The sequence below is a fragment of the Ornithodoros turicata genome, chromosome 2, assembly GCF_037126465.1.
Source record: "Ornithodoros turicata isolate Travis chromosome 2, ASM3712646v1, whole genome shotgun sequence".
Taxonomy (NCBI): Eukaryota; Metazoa; Arthropoda; class Arachnida; order Ixodida; family Argasidae; genus Ornithodoros; species Ornithodoros turicata.
Genome location: NC_088202.1, coordinates 60,159,133 through 60,180,165, shown reverse-complemented (window position 1 = coordinate 60,180,165; position 21,033 = coordinate 60,159,133). Strand labels below are relative to the sequence as shown.

The following is a 21,033-nucleotide window of genomic DNA, read 5'->3' as shown; positions in this document are numbered from 1 at the left end:
CCTGCTCCTCCGAGGCAGTTGCCACTGAAAGACATGCGTCACTGGGGCACTGGTGATGTAGTACGACACCGTTTGTTGTTTTGCGTAATGCCGACGAGTGAGTGAGCACAACAACATTTACTGCAATACGCTACTCGTTGAGAGTTCAGACTCGGACGCAACAGAACGTGTGGCGTGGGCCAACGCGCTGTGTGCAGCTGTGGGCACACTTCGCGTTACATTAAAATCGATCGATCAAAAAATTCCTCGCACTGGGGTTTTTGTCGATTTGAATGTAGTGTCAGACCAAGCAGAGCCCAGTACCTTACCCTTTTTAGCAGACTTCGCGACCTACTCTTGAACACAACTAGTCGCGGCACGCTATACCACAATCCCTCACCATGCACACACGTTGCTATGGTGACGCACCTGCTCAAGGAAATGCACTTCGCTCAGTTGCGCTGGTTCAGGACGTAGTCGAACAGATGCACAAGAAAGGTAAGCAGTGTGGCGTAGCAGACCCGGCAAGATATCATAGCTCCACCAACAGCGAACAGTGAGGAAACAGTGACGATTATGGTTACGTAAAAGGATGTTTCCATTCTTTTTAAGGGAATAGCAAGCCGACTCATGAATGGCTAAGTGTTCCCATCATAATTATTCACAATAAACATGTCCTCCCTCCCCAGTGCGCCACGCGACACAGCTCGATTGTGCGCCTTCGGCCATCGCAATGTAAACAGGCCTTTATACTACACCGTGTTCCAGCTAGCCTCACACCCAGCGCTCTTGCAGCCAGCACAAGCCCGCAAGGAGGAAAGCGATACCAGGGAAAAAGCGCACGGCCCGTTTGCTTTGCTTCTCTCTGGTTTGGGCGGCAAACAGTTTGCAACGTGCTCTCCGGCTAGGCGGCGCTGCGCTTTCAATATGGCGGCGTTAATGAGAAAAGGTGTACAGTCGCAAGTTTTATATCCACAGTTCATGGTACAGCTTACGATACTCGTGTTCAACTTAAGAAGGAAAAGAAATCTAGTCCGTCATCTACATACGCCTTTGGAGATAAGGAAACACAATAGCGCGCCAGTAGAGATACTGCACCGCCGCCATGGGGGAGGGCTCGCGTAGTGTCATGCGACCAGTTCACGGAGGAGCAGTAAGGAGAACGAACTTCGCCAAAATGTGACGCCCCTAATTGCTCGAACCTTTCGCCACCGCGAAGCGGCGCTGGCGTTACCTCGGGGGCTCGAGGTACAAGCTCACGAAGGTACAAGCTTTGACAATGCTTTGCATGCAAGCCAAATACTCCGTAAAGATGACCGTACAGAGTGAGTTTGAATAACAAACATGCACTTCGTGTGTTTTGCAATGAACTATTGCTGTATATCGTCAGCTGTTAAGGGCAAATCAGGGTAGACCCACCCGAGGTATATCGATGAACATAGAAGTAAAATGCAACCGAGCAATATCATGGTCGGCCGGAGAAAACGCGCGTACTCTAGGCCTCCAGGCGTTCTCAACGAAAATTCCCAGTTGCCCCGGCTCTTCGTTTTTAGGGCGAGAGCAGTACTATTTTTGAAACGTGATGTGGGCAAGCTTCCGCTTGTCCCATCCTACAGTTGGCAATACGACTGCCGTTTCTCGCACGCTGCTTGCTGTAGATTGATGAAACTTGGTACACAGTTTGGATATTGTGACTGAATCATACATTTTGTTTTCGGTTATGCGGCCTCCGACCTTGTACGACACCCAACGGGCAAAATGGAGCCTTTTGTCTAACGTCCTCGAACTCCCGACTTTCGCCTGCGCTAATCCTTCAGTTTAACCCCTTCGAGGTGGCGAAGAGGGTGGTGATCCCAATCGGACACGGCACAGAGTGCACCTGTGATCTTACGAACTTTGCCGGGTGGCATGACGAATGGGAGCAAAGTGAAGACAGCTGCTAGAGTGCATTCCTTTTTTATTTCAATAAAGCTATCCCCCACCTTAAATGACTAAGTGGCGACGGCATTCGACACGGCAAAGCACGTGCAGCAAATCAACTCCTAGTTCAACTAGCCGAACTTCTGGATATGAGGGAAATGCGGAAGTAATCTCACTTTTTAAGCACCTGCAACTGATGCACTCAGACTGAGCCGTCCTTGGAGCTAAGTGTCCACCGAAGAATCACCTCAAGACAACAAAAGGGAAGTGGTTTGAGAACAAAGATTCGGCTGCCCAATAAAACCAGGGATATTCGCGGCTCAGAGGGGTCGGTAGAAAGATGTAACCAGAGACGGACGTGCTCGAACCAGCTCCCGGAAATATTCTACAAAGTTGTAAGTCCCAAAAGTGTCTTACCCCGATCGACATTTGTGCCTATGTGAAGTGAAGTGAAGTACCTGAGATCGTCGACCTGGAACACCGCCGCAAGATTGAAGACAACGTCACAGAAGCCTTCAGTGTAACAGATAAGAATTTGATTTTGTTATTCCTGGTAATTGGAACTGTTAATTCTCACCACCCCCATTCGGACTTATGCTAGAAATCAATTTGAAGGCTGTAATCTATAATGCAGTTGTCCTGTAATGTTCATATTTTACGTACTGTTGAATATAACTCTGTTACTTGTGCTCCACCGGTCTGGCGACGGCTCTTTGAAAGCCCCCATCAGCATCCCTTAATCCTCTCCCAACGCGAAATAGGGCAGTGTACCGCCTCAGCGGCGGCGAATCGCCTACCCCATCACCATCCAATGTATATGTGTGTGTGTGTGTGTGTGTCTGTTATTGTTACCAGCACTTGGACTTGGTTGTTTCTTTGTGTGTTGCCCATGCGCATAGGTCGACCGACCTAGGGCAGTCCGCCCATTTCTTCTGAGTTTGTCTGAATCGGTGGTACTTGCGACTGTGGAGCTGCGTGGAGATTGCCAATGGATTAAATCTCATCCCTCCACGAATTTAGTCGGAGGTGAAGGACCACTTGGTGAGATCGCCAAACAAGCCACAGTCGGGTTCTGCGGCAATCTAAGCCGGGGCTCACCGGGTTTCTGTGACAGATATACATCTGGCTCTGGCCTCGTCGACGGCCATTGATGTCCTACGCTTATTGTGAACGGCACGACGTGCTATGTAACTAGACAAATTGTTGGCCGTCAATCGGTCCACAAACGGGATCTTGAAGTCAAACGATAGGAAAATGTATTCCTCTATCATGTTTTAAAATTTCACGCGCCTATCTCAATTTGCGCGGGATCTGTCGTTCGAAATCTGGACGCGGGTGGTCATTTTACAGCGTCAGTTACGAAGGCACGACCGGACTGACTGACAGACATCGTATGATGATGATTTTTGATTTGATTTGATTTTGATTTTATTGGGTCATTTCTTCAAGTTAAAAGGTCACAAAAACTGAGTGGTCCCTTAGCAGAAGCTAGTGATGGGTCCACTAAAGATGTTCATCAATGACGTTGGCAACAGTGACAGCAAAAAAGAAAAAAAAAGGAAATGTCTAGAAAAATCACTGTAAAGTACAGCACATAACCACAAAGTGCAGCATATAACCACAAAGTACATTCACTGTAAAATAGAGCGACTATTGGTTGTAATCGGCATATTACGGATTTACCATATATGTACTCGATCCTCCGACAGAATGAAGTCTTGTAATGATTTTGAGAACAGCTGGGTGTTTCTTACTTCTATCGGCAACTGGTTCCAAATGCGCACTCCCAAATGCTGAAGAGTCCTGGTACCATAGACATTATTTGCACTTGAAATGATAAGCTTTTTATCTGTCTGCATCCTAGTTGGTCTGCGCGGTTGCTGCAGGCTGGAGACGTCAATTGGAATGTTATTTCTGATTACGTTTTCATTATTTGAGCCCATCGCTGAACCACTAACTGCTCCAAGGTAAGAAACTGCAGGGTATTGAAAAGTACCTTGGACGGGGAAAGGTTATTGGTACCTGTTATAATCCTAACGGCACGTTTCTGTAACGTTATTAGTACCCTTAAATATGTATGGTATGTACTACCCCATGTTTCCAAAGAGTAGGTGAGATGACTCTGTATAAAGGAGAAGTACAGCAGTTTCATTACGTGCAGTGGAAATATGTGCCTACACTTGATGAGTAAATGACAGCCATATGCCAGTTTTCTTCTAAGTGACTCTATATGTGGCTTCCAACATAGTGTGTTATCAAGTATTATGCCCAGGTACCGAACCTGATTGGACTGTGTTATGGGACTATCACACAACTTCATTTGAAAGCTGCTGGTGTCTATCGGACTTTTAAAAGAGTGAAATATAAGAAATGTGGTTTTATTTGTATTTAAGGTTAGCTGATTACGAAGCAACCATCTTTCTAGTGCACGCAAATCTCCTTGCATGGTGTCTGAGATATCCTTAAGTGTTTGACTCGATATAAATAAGCATGTGTCGTCTGCATAAAGGTAAGAAGTAAAGACTTTTAAGCTGTTTGGGAGATCATTTACATATAGGGCGAACAGTATCGGCCCCAGCACAGAGCCCTGCGGTACACCGACATTTATGTCCAAATGCGCAGATGATGTCCCATCGATAGTTACCAGCTGTTTACGTCCTGACAGGTAGCTACGGAAGAAGCTATTTAAGTGTCCCCTAAATCCGTACGAGTTTAATTTATCCAACAGTATAGCGTGATTGACAGTATCAAAGGCTTTTCTTAAATCTAGAAACAGCCCCAGCACAAGTTTTCTGTCATTGAGAGCAGTGTTGATCAACTGGCTTACTGCTAAAGTGGCTGTTGCAGTGGATCTGCGCGCTCTAAAACCATGTTGACTGTCGCTAATCACGCCATACTTTTCAAGAAAGGACGTATTTCAAGAAAGGATTGATGAACCATTTCAACCATTGCATTATAAGAGCCATTAAACATTGATTCACACACACCTCACGTCACGTTTGCGTAACCGTCCATTCAACTATTTGTAGTTGGTGCAATATTATTTTAACGTTCGCCGTGGCGTTGGCTTTGGGTCATGATGGACGCCAGCTCCAAAATATTGTGAGAAATAATCCCTGTTGTACATACTTTCTCATTCATACTCATATTGCATAATCATTTAATTTTGCTTTCTCTGGAGCTCTGTGCACCGCTGAATACAAGGTAACAGTTGCTGCAGTCTTCGTGGGCTTTTTTTGTGGCGAAATACAATCGAGCCGTCCATAATCCTAACCTTTGCCGGACTTACTACCTCGCCTACGCTTGACACACGCCCTCCTACCACGTAGGAACGCATACAGACAACACAAAAATCTCGAGAGATCCAGCCAGCCTGCATTTTGTGTCTTCGTCACACTGTTTCTCTGCACGGCGCACTGTTTCTTTGTAAAGGTAATCCTCTGTATGGAGGCTCACCCGCTCTGCTCAGGATGTGCTGAAGGAGCGTCAGTTTTGAACGAAAACGTGAAGTAGAAAAGAAAAAAAAAACAAGAAAAGCGAACCTTGCTGGGCATGCAAACATCGCGTCTACTTATCAAATTATTTTCCTGTGTGCGTATATACCGCACGAGTTGAATTTGAAAAGTGCATTACCAAGGCGAGAGGCTGCGGAGTCTGGCCTCCCACGGCACGCGAGCGCTACTTCGCGGCCACAAAAGGTTCGAGGAATTAGAAACTATAGTTTCTCCGAGCGGCGCCGGGCGAGATCGGTCTCCTTACTTCTCCTCCGTGGCCCAGTTTTGACAGCCAATACAGAAGCAGAGTGGGCGTGATCGATTACATTATGTGACGGAGGAAGGAGAGTGACGTCTCTGTGCCCAGACATCCTATCCGCGGCGCAGTAATATTCTGAGGGCTGACGGACTAGGTTTCCTTTCCTTCTTATGTTGAACACGACTATAGGAAGCATTTTAACTGCTTCCCAGCACAAACGGGGCAGGAAAACCGGGCTCACCATGAAGTATGCTAATCAAGCAAATTTGGGCATGCAGAATTCACGAAATCTAGTGGTCGCGAACTTGTGTCCCGTGCGCGATTCGCAAGAAATTGAGAACGCAGAATGAAAGGGTTTGACAGCACGGTTTTGTATCAGAAGATCACGTGGCCAACAAAAGTCATGCGGTACAGAAATTTGCTGTTGTTCTTTTCTTTCACACTTCAATTCACTGCAGCAGATCCTCCCCCATGCAGGAACTGCGGACTGTACCTGAACCGCAACCTAGCCTTACTATCGAAACAAGGCAGTGACGGATATATAATAATTAACCAACAAGCTCAAACACTATGCACAGGCATCAGGGTGAGCACAATCACACGTTTGTTATTTTTCATTAACAGCTTCAACAGAAGCATGCCTATAAACAACGCTACGCACGCTGCACACTTGTTGGATTTTTCAAGTTGGAATCACAAAACATAGGTTCCGTGGATAACACAGTTTTAGAAAATAGAGGAACACAACGAAAACGATACGGCAAATGAAGCTGTCAAATCCGCACACAGGAATGTGATGTCAGCTACATCAAAACACTAGAGCGGTAGACTTGTAGCGTTTTCGGAACCTTTGATTGGTGAACTTCAATATACTAAAACTCGTTACCTTCGGCAAGCTGAAGCCATTGAACACATCACAAGGAACAGCTGCGCATGCAATGCGGCTGTAATACCTCGGAAGCGCCACCTGGACGTCATGTGCTTCGGGAGTACTCCATCCGAAATCTATACGCAATCTCAGAACTCAGTGGGATTTCTTCGCGAAACCACGCTGGCAAAGTGACAGTTCGAGCTAACCTCCTTGGGGGTCGATGGGCCATGAAAGTCAGCACACTTTGTCAAAGGTGTGCGAGTCACACGGCTAAGACAACACTGTGGTGGAGTACGGCAACAAAATTGCAATAAGTGCATCGATTTTTCTTCTCCTGCGGTTTTGTGATGTCTGCTGTTCAGGCTGACTTTTTGTGTTTCTGTCGAGGCATATTTTCTCGGACTATAACTATTAGAGACCTACGAGACCTACGACTCCACATAGTTAAAACCAGCTGCGATTGGTGACAGCAGAGAGACTACAATTAGGGCCGAAAAGTAGATCAGGACAGCAGGAAGCAGTGGGAGACGGGGGTTTACTATGCTTCAAGGGCCGACTTCATGGGGAACGACGCCGACATCCGTCTGAATAGCCTGCCGGAAAAGTCGGGAAATTTACAGCGCGCCAAAATGTGCCATTCGGCTTTGCTATTTAACCAATGGGTCAATCACCTTCTAAGAGTAGCGGGGAGACGATTCCTGTCGCATACCGAGTAACATCCTTGCCTTTGTGGAGCACGTTGTTCGGTGTGTCGCGCTCGAATTTCGTGAGAAACCCTGTCAACAGGCATATCTGAAACCGTATGCTGGAATCTCGGGAAAAACAGCGTCAACACGGCTGCGCGAGGGTTCGAACCGATGTCACCTCAGAGTATTTCGTACACAAGTAGAATGCTTACCTTCTCTCAACCTCGGTCGACCGTCGACGACGTTCAATTCACCCTTGCGGAGATTCGTACGCGTTATACGGTGCACTCGTGTTTCCTGCCCAATGTTATCAGATACCGTATCACCGTATACCGTACCGAGTCACCGCTTGATATCGGCTTGCAAAGAAAAATTGCCTGCCCCCAATAACGTGGCCTCCAAGTGCGTGTCGCCACGCACAAATTGTGCACCCTGCTGCATACACTCTAAGGGAAAAAAGTAGAATATACTACCCGAGTGGGTAGAACTGCGTTGCAACCAGAATTGTACTCAAATGAGTAGAACTGCAAGTGTACAAACGTTTGTACTGGTATGAGTAGACTTGGTAGTACAACAGCTGGACGCAAAACACTTCAACTGTTATTAGAACATAATTATATACACTGTTTGAGGAAACCTCACTGTCGGCGTCCAAGTGCGAATCCATTCAGCCATGGGACTGCATCTTCAGCCGCTAGGGCTACCTAGCAGCGAGTAGGCAGCGTGCTGTTATGTTACACGTGGGGTTTGTCTGCACGTGCTGCACGTGAGGATAATTTCGACTACTTTGCGTTCTTTTGACGTTCTCGTAATCTCCGACATACGGGGCTGGAAGCAATGTTTACTTCCCCACACTGCTGCCATCCTCGGTTGGGTTTGAATCTTCGACCATGAACACAGCAAGGTAACACGTTACCGACTGAGCACCGAGGCCTACCTCGCTTTTTTTTTTCGCTCAAAAGAAATAAACTAACGAGGCCGGCGTTGTACTCTCCCATGCCAACTGCGGCCTTGCTTGATAGGTGGAGAGAGGAGTGGGGGAAGGGAGGCTCCCGCTTATACCCAGGGAGGAGAACGCACTCGCCGGTTCAACGCGGCCCGTACAAATACTGTCGTTCTATCCAAATTGGCAGAAAATTCTACCTTTTTTTCTTAGAGTGCAGCTGTGGGTATTTTTAAGGGAGAAGCATGGTGTAGTGCGTTGTGCTGCAAGGTGCGGATGGTGAAGGAGGGCGAAGTGAGCGAGTAAGTGCTCGTGAGGTGATACGTAAGCCGAGGCCGTGGGGCACTTACAATTGCACTCACTCTGCCAGCGCTTGAGGCCCCCGATATCAGGAAAATAAGGGTCCTTACTGCTGCTGCGAGACGTCCAGCCAGTCCAGTGGCCCAAGCGCGAGAAGGCGCGCAATACCATGGGGCTGGACGGAGCACTCTTGTTGCGGGGAGCTTCGTGCATATCAGGCACCTGCATTAGAGACAATACACCCGTCAGGAGACAATCAACTGATTAGTTAAATCCAAGGTAGCTTTGCATATGCTATGACCGACTGTCCTAAATCCACCGATTTACCCTGGAGCCCTCGACACCATGAAACAACGTGTGCCTTGCTACGGCGGAAGGGATGGGGCGTATGGGGCATCGTAACAATGCCAGTCCTCAGCACGATATTTCTCTTACAGGACAGAGTCATACCATGTAGCACCGTGCAGTTGAAGAGTGACCATACCGCTATAGTTCCGCTATGAAGCTACTGACAGTTATAAAAGAAGGAACGGTATACCGTCGATGATAGAATAATTCTAAGGTAATGCTACGGTACTAAGTAGGAAACTCTCTACTCTTCTCAACCAGATCGAAGAAACTGTTTTGCGACAATATACCTGAACTTTCTGAAAAATTCAATCGCACTGAACGGACAAGGGGATTCTCTGCACTCGTCAGTGTCTGTATTCATCAAAGTCCACTACGTAGTCCTAAAGGAACCTGAACAGCGGGTAAATGCTGGTTGATTGTACGCCGGCAAGTAGGTTCGCCCTCTCTCTCTTCCAAACAAGGACCTTACGATAATAATTGGGAATAAACTTACACAAAACGTGAAGCCGTTCACAATTATGTGGCCACATGCTGTACGTGCCGCAGGGTAGGACTGCGGATAATTTCGACCAACTAGGGTTCTTTTGACGAGCGCCGGAAATCATTTCCGACACACGGTCCTGGAAGCAATGTTTACCTCCACCAATTTGCTGCCGTCCTCGGCCGGGACCTTATATTTCAACATCTACAATGTCCACAAAGCTTTGAAACTGATGCTTTCAGGCTGCTCGTGGGGTGGCTTGCAAGAACATGCACAAGCCGTCCGCGTGCCTGTTCCGCGCTATCTTGTAACATCGCTTCAAAACGAACATAGGCATCCATTATGGCACTGAAACAACTTCCACATTGATAGCATTTCCAAACAGTACATTTCTGCAACGAACAGTTGTGAAACTTGAAAAACCTGCGTATTCTAAGCAACATAAATGAGGTAGTCAGAATCAAGCTCAAAGGACTAGGAGCATTTGAGTTTAATCGTCACTTCATCAAATTACTTGATGAAGCGCACACTCTGCACGAAAGCTTATTAAAACTAGGTGCTCTTAAGCGTATGAACCTTAGTCTGGCTACCTCGTTCGTGGACTTCAGGCGTTTTTATATTGAGTCTATTAACATAAATGAAGGCAAAGGGGAAAACTGCAACGCAAGGGAGACAGGTCTTCATTCGCCACAACCTCGCTGAATGGGATCGCACACGAACACGGGACGTTCAACCATACCTGAAGAAAATTGCTGGATTTGTGCCCCGAAGGACTGACAACTTTGCTGGCAGGGTCGCCGCTCGTGCAGGGTCCGAATCCCGTGCTGAAGCCGTACAACATCTCAAGAAATACTCTGCAGTTACAACGAAAGGCCGGTCATAACGCATCCTCCAAATCCGACAGACATTACGCGTTATGTGATCATACACTGAGGATCTTAATGCTATTATTCACTTATGTCTGATATACTTCAGGTCGCCGAAAGCAATCATTGTCGAATTTTCGCTTAGGAAGTCAGGCCGGAACATCACTGTGTAGAAGAACTGCTCGTCCTGTTTATAACATGCTAGCACTGAAATAGAGCAAGTCGTACTGAAGGGGATGCACTGATCTGTGTCAAACCAGAATGTGTCGGTTAACGGCAAAGTTCGCCCATTGAGATGACTTAAATAAAAATATCTGGCAAGAGTGTTTCACTATAAACAACTCTTCGGCTATCCCTTATCGAAATCGACCTATATTTCCTGGGCTATACGCATTTTGTAGTGAGAGTGTAGTGAGAGTGTAGTGAGAAGCATTTATGTAAAGGATAGCATTTCCTTATTCAGATCATGTGAGTTTAAAACGACACAAGAACATGCTGTCAAAATAGAAATATTGGTTCTCTAAAGTTTCTATTTTGTGTTTACGTGGGCAGTTATGCAAGCAAATGAGTTCTTCGTTTTCTGTTCTTCTGTTTGAGCATGCATGCAGTTATGATATGTGTGTTAAATTCAATGTCATCCTCCCGGGGACTCGAAGGGCTCCTGATCTTCAATCGAGGTCGTGAATGACGTGATGGTTTCTTGTGCTGAACATTTCCACAACAATGTTGAAAAGAGGATAGGCTATGTTTTGATCGTCCTGCGCCAACGCTATGTACGTAGGAGGTCGATAAACCTTCAGAATTTTGGAATTCTGGAACGTCAGATGTGGACTCACCTGCTTCTCACACCCAATATTGCCCGTACGGCGAAAACTTTAGACTTGTCTCTACCTGCAAGAAAAGCATGAAATGTGAGTGTATCATGAGGACAAGCAACACAAAATGGAACACTACAACAACACAGTACGAAAAATTACGCAAGCTCGTAGATGATGTCTCATGACAGTTAATACCTGTCAACACTTCACTCAAACAGAAGCAGGTCAGCACACTGCGCTGCATGCGTGGGCGAAACGTTAGAGGCATATGAGGAGAGGAGGTTGTCCATCAGGGCAATAATTCATTTTATGTGCAATAGTACCTACCAAGGCAAAATTATTTGCCTTTTAAACTTGTCGGGAACTGGATGGCGAGCACCAAGGTAGTATATCAAGGGAAAAAAAGATGACTGTACTCTTTGGCGCACTGCCAAACGCGTACGACAACATTGCAGCAGACGAAGGACAACGACACCATTTCGGATGCGAAAGAAGCACACTTTCGGGAGTTTTAGTAGATTAGCAGCACTCTACGGAAACGATACAATAAAGGAAGCTATCAAATCAAAGGTCAGCAACGTGATGTAATACCCCTGTCAGACGTACTAATTTAGTGTCACTTTCAGCGAGTACACTTGCAGTAAGTGTCATTCTTTCGGAGTCACACGGCATCTTTTAGTGACACTAAATGCAGAGTACACTTACGATGAAGTGAGTTCGCCAAACTCACTTCACTTTGCCTGCGACAATCGAGTACGTAGCCTCCAGGGCAGGGATTGCGTAACAAAAAGCTTATTTTTGGAAAAGGAAAGAAACAACCCAATCGGAATTTATTTTTGGACAAATTCGTTAAGACAGCGCTGATTTGTATAAGAAAGACGTAAGGATTTTTGGCGTGATTTACCGGTACTCTCGTTCACAGACTGCCCAGTAGAGTTCGGAATCCACTTCGCGGCAGCCATATTTGTTGACATTGCACGGTGGTTAAGTGTTATCGGCGAAATCGCGAAATACTCGCAGTGAAGCACTGAATAATGGAAGACAAAAAAGACAGGGCATCGTGGTCTGAGATAGAAACCTATGCTATCAGAACATGGGAGGACCAAGCGAAACGCGAAAGTGTATGCTGACATCGCGGGCCAGTTGCACGCGCAAGACATAGTAAACACCACCAAAGAGGTGAAGAAGATTGAAAATTTGTCAAATAAATATACTTGTGTTGGTTCGCAACAATTATATTTATGACGTTCAATCGACTTCGACTGCGAAGAAAATCTTTATGGAATGTTTCTGGACGTAAGAAAAATGATTTTACCAAGAAAGCATGGCGCACTCCCCGATGTTAGGTGGGAGTTCAAGCTCGCCCATCGTCATCACCATGACTGCTTAGTGACACTCACTTATGCCGTGTAGCAGGAGCCTAGTGAAAGTGACATTACGGGACGGAGTGCACTTCAAATAAGTGACACTAAATTAGTACGTCTGACAGGGGTATAAGCCACTTCAAAGGTATCAGGCGATTGAGTTGTCATGTTTTCGGAAGAGTTATCGTTAAGACCCTCCGATCTGCTAAATCTCGTTATTTACTCCTAAGGCCATGAAGCTGAACTTATGTGTGTCACCGTACACGATCACTCGGACGATACCTCTTCGTCCGTGTGGTCTTCTATTCCTTGCAGTGCACACTATTTGCGCAGAATTCTGTCTTGTGCCGTGGCGTTTCGTCGGCACATCCAGATCACCCACGATGTCCAAATGAATTACTGATCGACAAAAGGGAGAGGGCGCAGACTAACTGCTGCATCATGATGAACGAACGAATAACCGAACGACACGGAACACGCAGACAAACACGAAAAGTTTCAAACACAAACTGGCCGCTCAGTTTCTCATTTTCACGCGCTCGTTAATTAATTTTTTTTAAATTCCGTGTTAGCGCCGCGAAGCAACTGTGTCTATCAGCGGCGGAGAGACGTGGACAGATGCAGGGACGACAGCATGAAGGAGTGGGGGACAGGGGGGGGGGTTAGCATGTGTCCTGAGCCGACTTCAGGGGGAACAGTGTCGACATTCGTCTGGAAAGTATTCGGAAGACCCAGGGAAAACCTCAGACAGCAAAGGCGGTGACAGGATTCGAACCCGTGTCACCACCCAGTCTCGGCGTGGAAAGCGATCATCCTAACCACTATGCCACGGGAGCTGGTGTTAATTAAATAAACATCCTGACTTTTTGTTTTAGTTCGCCGGGCTTTGGTACCTGTGCCGTAGTGATGGTCACTCTGAGACAATGCCAAACCATTAACTGGTTTCGGTTTACAAATTTCTTGCGCGGAGCAGTGCAGGAATGCGCTATCCTGCTCTCAAATTCGTGTTCATCCGCTTGCATTGTTAGTGGGAGAGCCGCAAGATAAGGAACAGCTTCGACCGACGGTTTGATATGGCTACTCGTTTTCTGCTTAACTCGTAAACAGGATTGCGATCGTGTCATTGGATGGGTCAGACAGTGCGCATTTATCGCCATAATGACAAGCACTTGCCAATGGCGATAAAGCTATTTGTGGTTTTATAAAAATAAATTTTTCCTACCTAGCTACCCTTCTGGAGATAGTACACTATAATGTAATGATTAGGGATTGCGCATTTCGCTATATCCCCATATATATAAATGCCTCATCCAATGGCAGTGCTACCCACCTTAACAGCACAGCACTTTCGTCCTGCGCGAAATAGCTTTATCGCCATTGACAAGTGATTGTCATTATGGCGATAAAGGCGCACTCTCAGGGCGCGTTTCTGAAAACGGCGCTAATTTGCTACCGTGCAGCTATTCATGTTAGCGTCGTTAATTTGTACAGAGGTATCGTGACGCGATGTCCGGGCATATTTCCGTTTAACTGCAGCGATCAAACAATTTCTTGGTTCTATGTTGCGCGTAAACTAATGAAAAAGCGATTTCGCCACCCTTTCCCCCCTCGGGTTATGTACCCGAAGGATACACGGCTTTGCGGCATGCCCACTTTCACTCCACGACAACTCCACGATCACTCTAATTGACTTCTATTTTACCCACACCAAGTAGGCGGTCTGCTTATCGCAGCGCCACCGCTAGAGTGTGACGTCAGGCGCGCAAACTGGTGTATTGTGAAAAGGTGGCCATTTCCGTCTTCTGAATGACACCGAGGATTTGAAAACAGCGGGATGATGCCTGTGATAACGGTATCGGTAGGTATAATCAGCTCTGTGGTAGATCATTATAACACACGCGTATAGCTCGCGAGTCGCTACCTGCTATGCAACGAGAAGTAGCTCCTTTGATTTTTAAATGCGACAGCATTTCTTTACGCGCTTTCGAGACTCGGTGTAGCTAGCGTCAGTGGAGAGGAGCCCTTTCATTCTCGCGATGCGCTATCTCCCCTGGTTCGTTTCTGTATCGCGGCAGTAGGGAGATTTTGAAGGATTAGAAGAGATTTAGCAGATCAGAAGGTCTTCACGATAACGGTCCCGAAAATATGATAAGACAAGCACCTGATTCATTTGTGGTGGCTGGCATCGCGATGCTGATCTTGAACATACAGATTTCTTGTTCTCGTAAAGCGCGTCCGATGTGCAAACCTCCGTTGATAAGCAAAGTGTAATTAGGTCAGTTACTTGCTTGGAGAATTAGATAATTTTCTTAACAAAATATTCTGAACAGCTCCGTACTGTGTGCTTCTCTGTGATTGCGTGTTAGCGCCACACCATGGGTGTGAGCAGCGTACACACAGGGGTACGAAACTCGCGAGTTCATTTGCGCGATGAAGTGAGGCGCTGCATGCTTTTCGCGTCATTGGACGTCAGAAAACGTCACCAATTTTACGTCACGCCCACATCCGGTGGCTAGTCGTTACTGATTGGCTCCCATGAGGATGACTGTTTTCTGAGAGATGATTGGCCGTTTTCAAATTTGTGCGGGAGCGCTCAAACACGCGACAGCGCGTCGGACGAGCCGGCTGGAACCGGCGTCCACGGAGTAACGGGCGTCCGTCTTTGGTGGCTCATGGCGTGTATAGCGGTTGGTCTATTAATTCCTATGTTTCCTGTTTAAAAGCGCTGACCGGACCATGTCAGTCATAGAGTTAATATAGGAAGACTCTAGAGAACGTACTTGTCGCGCCGTAAATGGAATTCTCCTATCCCGAGCGTGACCGCATGGGCGCAGCCATCCGTTGGTCATGGACAGTGTTAGTGGAGGAATTTCTGCCCCCTAGCTACAGCGGAGCTGCTCCGTTTGTTGCCAACCCTGTGCAGTCACGTGGGATAACAAACGAGGGAAACGAGCCGATGGAGGGAACGACGTCCAGCGTAGGAAGCGAGGCAAGCTGGGTAATTGCGTTGAGTGCGTACGAACCTTCGGGAGACGTGCAGAATTACTGCTATCGGAATCACAAGGTAAACGTTGTCATATCAAACGTGAATCATATTTTATATATGAGATTACCTGCAACACCTCCAACCCTTTGTTTTCCACCAACACAGATGAAGATGTTTACTGCCTATGACGTGTTGAAGTGGCGTTTATATGCTTTGCGGGCGAAATCAATAATTCGTTACCGATCGTCACAAATGTGGGTATGCATTTCCGAAGACAACAATAATACAAAGATGAATACACATAGTAAACCGTCATCTTCATGCTGCTCTGCGAACCAACGGGAACCGGAAATGGCAAAAACGAAACCACCCACCATTCATGCTCTGGTCTGTCGAGTTTCGTGATAATAAAGTGACGAACGAACGACAGCACACAAGCAAGTGATGTAGTAGGAAAATATTCATTGCTTATTTGATTAACAAATAAATATGAGATACCCGCATAGTACGCCGAATTTCGATAGCAAGTGATGAATTTAGGAAAACAAGCACGTCAAGTTTAGCGGAATGAAGCAGCCAACGGAAGGCAACGCCTCCCATGACCAACGGGTGGCAGCTCCCTTCTGGTAACGCTTTTTTGAGCGAGTCCAACCCCCTGATGTCAGTGTCTTCGAAAAGTCGCAGCCGCAACGGAAGATGCCTGCGCAACATTTCTGCACTGCTTCTTGGTGTAGAAACGACTCGAGAGTCCAAAGCCTCGTTCTTTACCCGATCAGCGGCAGTCGACAGAAGTAAGAAATTTGTTATTGCTTGTTGCCTTAAACACCGCATTCACTTCGCGTTTTGTAGATAAGTATCTCAACAGTCACTGTAAATCCCGGACTACGCTGTGACCGAACACGTAGCTTTGCAGTTACGATTATATTTATTTTCGTAAAAGAATGTCATTTTCATATTATGATTCAATAACCCCTCGCGTTGTACTGTCTAAATGCATGTCACTGTGGTAAGTCTGTAATTTTCGGTGATTTCGCTGGACAAGTTTTATCCGACGTTGTTAACTTAATAGCTCTCCTGTAGCTCCAAAGCCAAGTTTTGTCTCGGTATTCAGCCTGGATATATCATATATCCAGATATCACATATCATATTAGGTAGCGCAACAAAAAATATTTTTTGTACTTAGAAAAAATCAGTACGTCAGGTACATCACACCCCATAGCTGTGAGCTTCTCACAACCGTGCCATCATCGTTGTTTTTTCTCGCATTGAATACTAGCTTTTGTCTGTGTTTACATTGCACACTTTCATCATGCAACTTTCACCATGTATAGCTGTATATCTGATCCTAATATTAGTCTTACAGCTTCTGAGCTCCAGCCCGTAGCAGTCCTTGCCCCAGGCAGTACGACGTCGTCAGGCTTCTTCAAGCAAATTCCGGAGCAATATTAATGTCATGTAGTTTTCGTTACTGCAACTGTGCTGCGTACGTGTCGCTTTCATAAACGTGTACCGCACAATAAAGCACTTAATGTGACAAAAAAAGCCAAGGCTCCGTCGTTTTTCTATAACTTGAGCATTCCAACAAACACAAACTAAAAAACAACCAAAGAGAGAAACAAGAAACAACAACAAACGACGGGAAACAGAGCAGAAAGGAGGATAGTAGTGCGAGGAAAACGCGCGCCACGTCATTCTACTTCATTGGGGACATAATCAAAAAGAAAAAAAATAGGGTGGCTTGTCCTCAGTCATTTGGTCCAGCGGTGGTAGGATTCGAACACATGACGTCATAATCTCACGCATGACCTTTGCTACCACCAACGAGCGGACGCCCCTACCCACTCGGCCATGCCGCTATAGTCGATCAGTGTGTCACACGCATCTCACGTGATGTCGTCCACGTCATCTGGCAACACGAACGCCGAGGACGCGGACAGCCGCGGAGTTACAGTGTAGACCAATATTTCGCGAACAGTGGGTCGCGACAGACTCAGCGGGGGGGGCGCGAATCGGCTCAAAAACAATAAAGAAGCGATGTCCATAGACCATGCTCTGCCTACTATTCTGCGCCCAAAAAAAGCTCGTGGTGGGGGACCACAATGTCTACAAAGCAAGCTCACTTCAGTGAATAAGAACAGCCATACCTGCTGCCACGCGTTTATTTTACTGCCTGCGGTGGTTCCTAGCCCATCTTACTGACCTTAACTGTGACGATATCAACTATCAAATTAAATTGCAGCGTCGCTTGTGTGTTACTATTCATGCGCTGAAATCGGACGCCATGTTGCATCGCGAAATCAAGGGGGGGGGGTCGCCATTCGATATCTTGTAGTGCTGATGCGTTGCAGGGTAGCAATGTTCGGGAACCACTGGCATAGGCGACGTGCTGCGCAGCATTCGCTCATGTATATAGTTCGCAGATCTGCCGGATATGCTGCTGCGGGACGACAACTTTATTTTGAGAGGAAGAGTGGGGAGGTTCATCGCCAGAGGCGATACTCTACCCCATTGTTGGTGGGGATGTGGGGAATAAAATAATGAGCCCCTTCACAATAACGATCGAAGTCCGGTGGTGTCCAGGAATGTCAAAAAGCCAGGAATGTCAAAAGAGCTTAGCGCAGATCGTTGCTGGGCTGGATTGGGCCTGCTGCGGGAGATGTAGACGCGGTGACCGAAAATGTGGAACGTAAGCGCCGTGTGGCCCATATTACTAGGAAGGAAGCTTAAAAGCGTGGGGTTAGTTGGTGAAGAAGTTGGTGAAGGTTCTCTCACTTGTGTCTTCTGTTTGTGCGTTTTTGTTTTATAATGCTAGGAAGTGGCATGCGAGAAAGCGTGCCGCCATTACACTCGGCCAGATGTTCAGGAACGCTCACCAAAGAGTACTCTGACGTCAACAAGAAGTAAACACGTTCGCAGGCGAAACCCGTGTTTCCGCACGATGCCCATATCAGCCTATGATCCGGCTTGCCATAGCGCCGCACGGATGTCACGTACGGTGACAGCGTAGGGACCATCGTCTGTCTGCCACAATGCTATCGCATTCCGTACGTGTGTGGCAGTGCGCCAAAGAGAACAGTTATTTTTTAGTTGCGTTTTTTTTAGATGCGTAACGGTGGTTCGTCATATTTTCACTCAGAAAGTGTACGAGTCTACACGATGTAGCGGCACCAGCCAACTGCCAAGAAATATATTTCTCAATTTTTGTATACCTCCTTGAAGGCATTCATTACTTCTAATACGCAACAAAAATATTTTAACTTGAACCACATTACTTTTACTGTCGTGTGGTCGCTTAAGCGGAGTTTTATCTATTGGGTCATCGGTCTTGATCCACAGCATGAATGGAGTGTTGACCTACAAAAATACAGAGTGAATTTAGCAAAGGTTACACATCTCGATCGAGTCGTAAAAATGCAAGATAACGTCTCCGGTGCTTCAAACTTCGCAGACTGATAGTCATTCGCCTGGATCCATATTTTTTCAAATGCTATCACTTTGTAGAAAAAAAGTTAGAAGCAAAGCAAATTCTCACCCCATGCATTTCCTATGGCCTATACCGCCCGCAAACTGCAATTTTTCATGTGTCTGCTTCACGTTGACATGACCATGTATAGGTGGCGCTGCCTGGAGACGAAGCAAAATCGAAAGCTATGGAACAACCATGGTAGTAAGAAACTAAGGAGAGGGCTATAAGATCGGAGGGCCGTGGGACCCCTCTAGCGGTCGCTCCTGGCAATACCACGCCCATCTAGTTGCCCGGTCACGTGATCCCCACATGTTTCGGCGTTATGGCGGTCTGCGCGGAGGATTGGAAGTTTAGCAAACCTCATCTTCAGCAAACGTCTTACCTTCAAGGAGTACATTTGCACAATACTTTGAAGGTTATGGGTTGTTTCAACATTTGCCGCGTGATAAATCACAGCAAAAGTTGAGCAAAACAGAAGAGAAGCCAGGCAAAGTCACGATGACGTACGTATGTCTTCTAGCGATTTAGTGATCCATTGCGTCCACACTGAGATGATCTATCTTGTGTTTCAACGGGTGTGATAACTCCAAAGATGTTATGAAAGCGGAAACAAGTTATTCGGACGCAGCTCGTCTCTGTATTCAGGTAAGATACGCCGCGGACAATGAGGACGCCATGTTTTATGACGTCTTGCCGTGACGTTTATGGGTCACGTGTCTGGGCAACTAACCACAATGCCATGCGCGGGTCACAGCACTCTCGCTTGCATTGGGAGAGGCGCTTAGGGCATCTCCTTAGTTTCTTACTTCCATGGGAACAACCAACAACCAGATGCTCGGTTTCGAGGCAGCGCCACCTATACGTGGGAGTGTGAACGTGAAGCAGAGAGAGGAAAACATGGCGGTTTGCGGGCGGTACAGGCCATAGGAAATGCATGGGGTGAGGATTTGCTTTGCTTCTGACGTTTGTTCTACAAAGTGACAGCACTTGAAAAAAGAAAAAAAAATGGATGAAACTTCAAACAAATGACCATCAGTCTGCGACTGCAAAGTTTGAAGCACCAGAAATGTCGCTTCCTATTTTTACGACGCGATCAATATGTGCAGCATTTGCTAAATTCGCCCTCTACATAAGGCGTCCACATAACAATACGAGGGTTGATCAAAAAGTTCCCGGACTAGCCCTATAAAAATGCAACCAGATCATTTATTCAAATATCTGCCATATCCCCTTGAAAGTAGTCTCCTTGGGCACCTACACATCGCTCCCAGCGCCGCCGCCACTGTCGGAACGCGCCCCCTGGAAGTCTTGTTCTTTCAGCTGCTGAAGCACCTTTCGCGAGTCTACCTGGATCATCTGGACGTCCTCAAATCGGGGGTCCTTCAGCCGCGACTTCAGCTTAGGGAACCGAAAGAAATCGCAGGGGGCTAAGTCCGGCGAATACGCGGGATGTGGAGCGATGATCATGACGTTATGTGCAAGGAACTCCCGCGTTTTCAATCACGAATGTGAGTGAGCATTGTCGTGGTGGAGCTGTGGCGTTGCCAGAACTATGGCGTTGTTCACGCCACAGTTCTGGATGTTTTCGCCTAACGTTCTCCCTCAGGCGACTCACAATTTTGCAGTACAGTAGCTCAGAGTTCACAGTGTGGCCAGCAGGGACGAATTCTTGATGCACAATGCCGGGAATGTCGAAGAAAACGAAAAAAAAAGCAGTAGTTTCCGCCGTGCTGCTTGTGGATGGTCTTCTTGGCCGTTCATCGTCGTCCAGTGAAGTCCTGCCACTTCTAAAGCGTGCGTGCAGCTCAAAACACGTTGTCCTGCTCACTGATTCATCGCCATATGCTTGGCGAATCATCTCAAACTTCTTCGTTGCAGATTTCTCAAGTTTGACACAAAACTTGCCGTTTGTTCTCAGCTCGTGTTTGATATTCATGACGAAATCGCAGACGGGGTACTCCATGTGAAGAGAAAATTGCTAATAACTCTGGTCACAGAGTAGATCGGGTGACACCACGCGGCACTCCTGTTGGTCAGTGCTAGATTTTCCCAGATGGGGCTACCGCACCCTCGTGCTGCCCTCTGTCGGTCAGCAATAAAACCAGTCCGGGAACTTTTTGACCAACCCTTATGTCTTCTTTTGTAAAAGTAATGACGTAACTACACACGTGCAAAACCGTTCTCCACCTTACGGTGGAGGTGACGGAACAACTTGCCGTAGTCGGTGCATGCACCTGCACCTGTCTTC

The 21,033-nt window shown here is 46.8% G+C and overlaps 1 protein-coding gene across 3 annotated transcripts in view; it reads right to left on the bottom strand.

The window, feature by feature from the left end:
- Window positions 1-21,033, bottom strand: part of LOC135385474 (uncharacterized) — a 531,071-nt gene that overhangs the window by 38,458 nt on the left and 471,580 nt on the right. For 2 of the 3 annotated variants that reach the window (XM_064614805.1, XM_064614807.1), the window contains exons 13-15: window positions 10,987-11,041; window positions 10,024-10,138; window positions 8,503-8,674 (exon numbers count right to left, since the gene is read on the bottom strand). In XM_064614805.1, the coding sequence (XP_064470875.1) occupies window positions 8,503-8,674; window positions 10,024-10,138; window positions 10,987-11,041 (342 nt within the window). The remainder of the gene's footprint in view (window positions 1-8,502; window positions 8,675-10,023; window positions 10,139-10,986; window positions 11,042-21,033) is intronic. The other variant, XM_064614806.1, reaches the window with a different exon arrangement.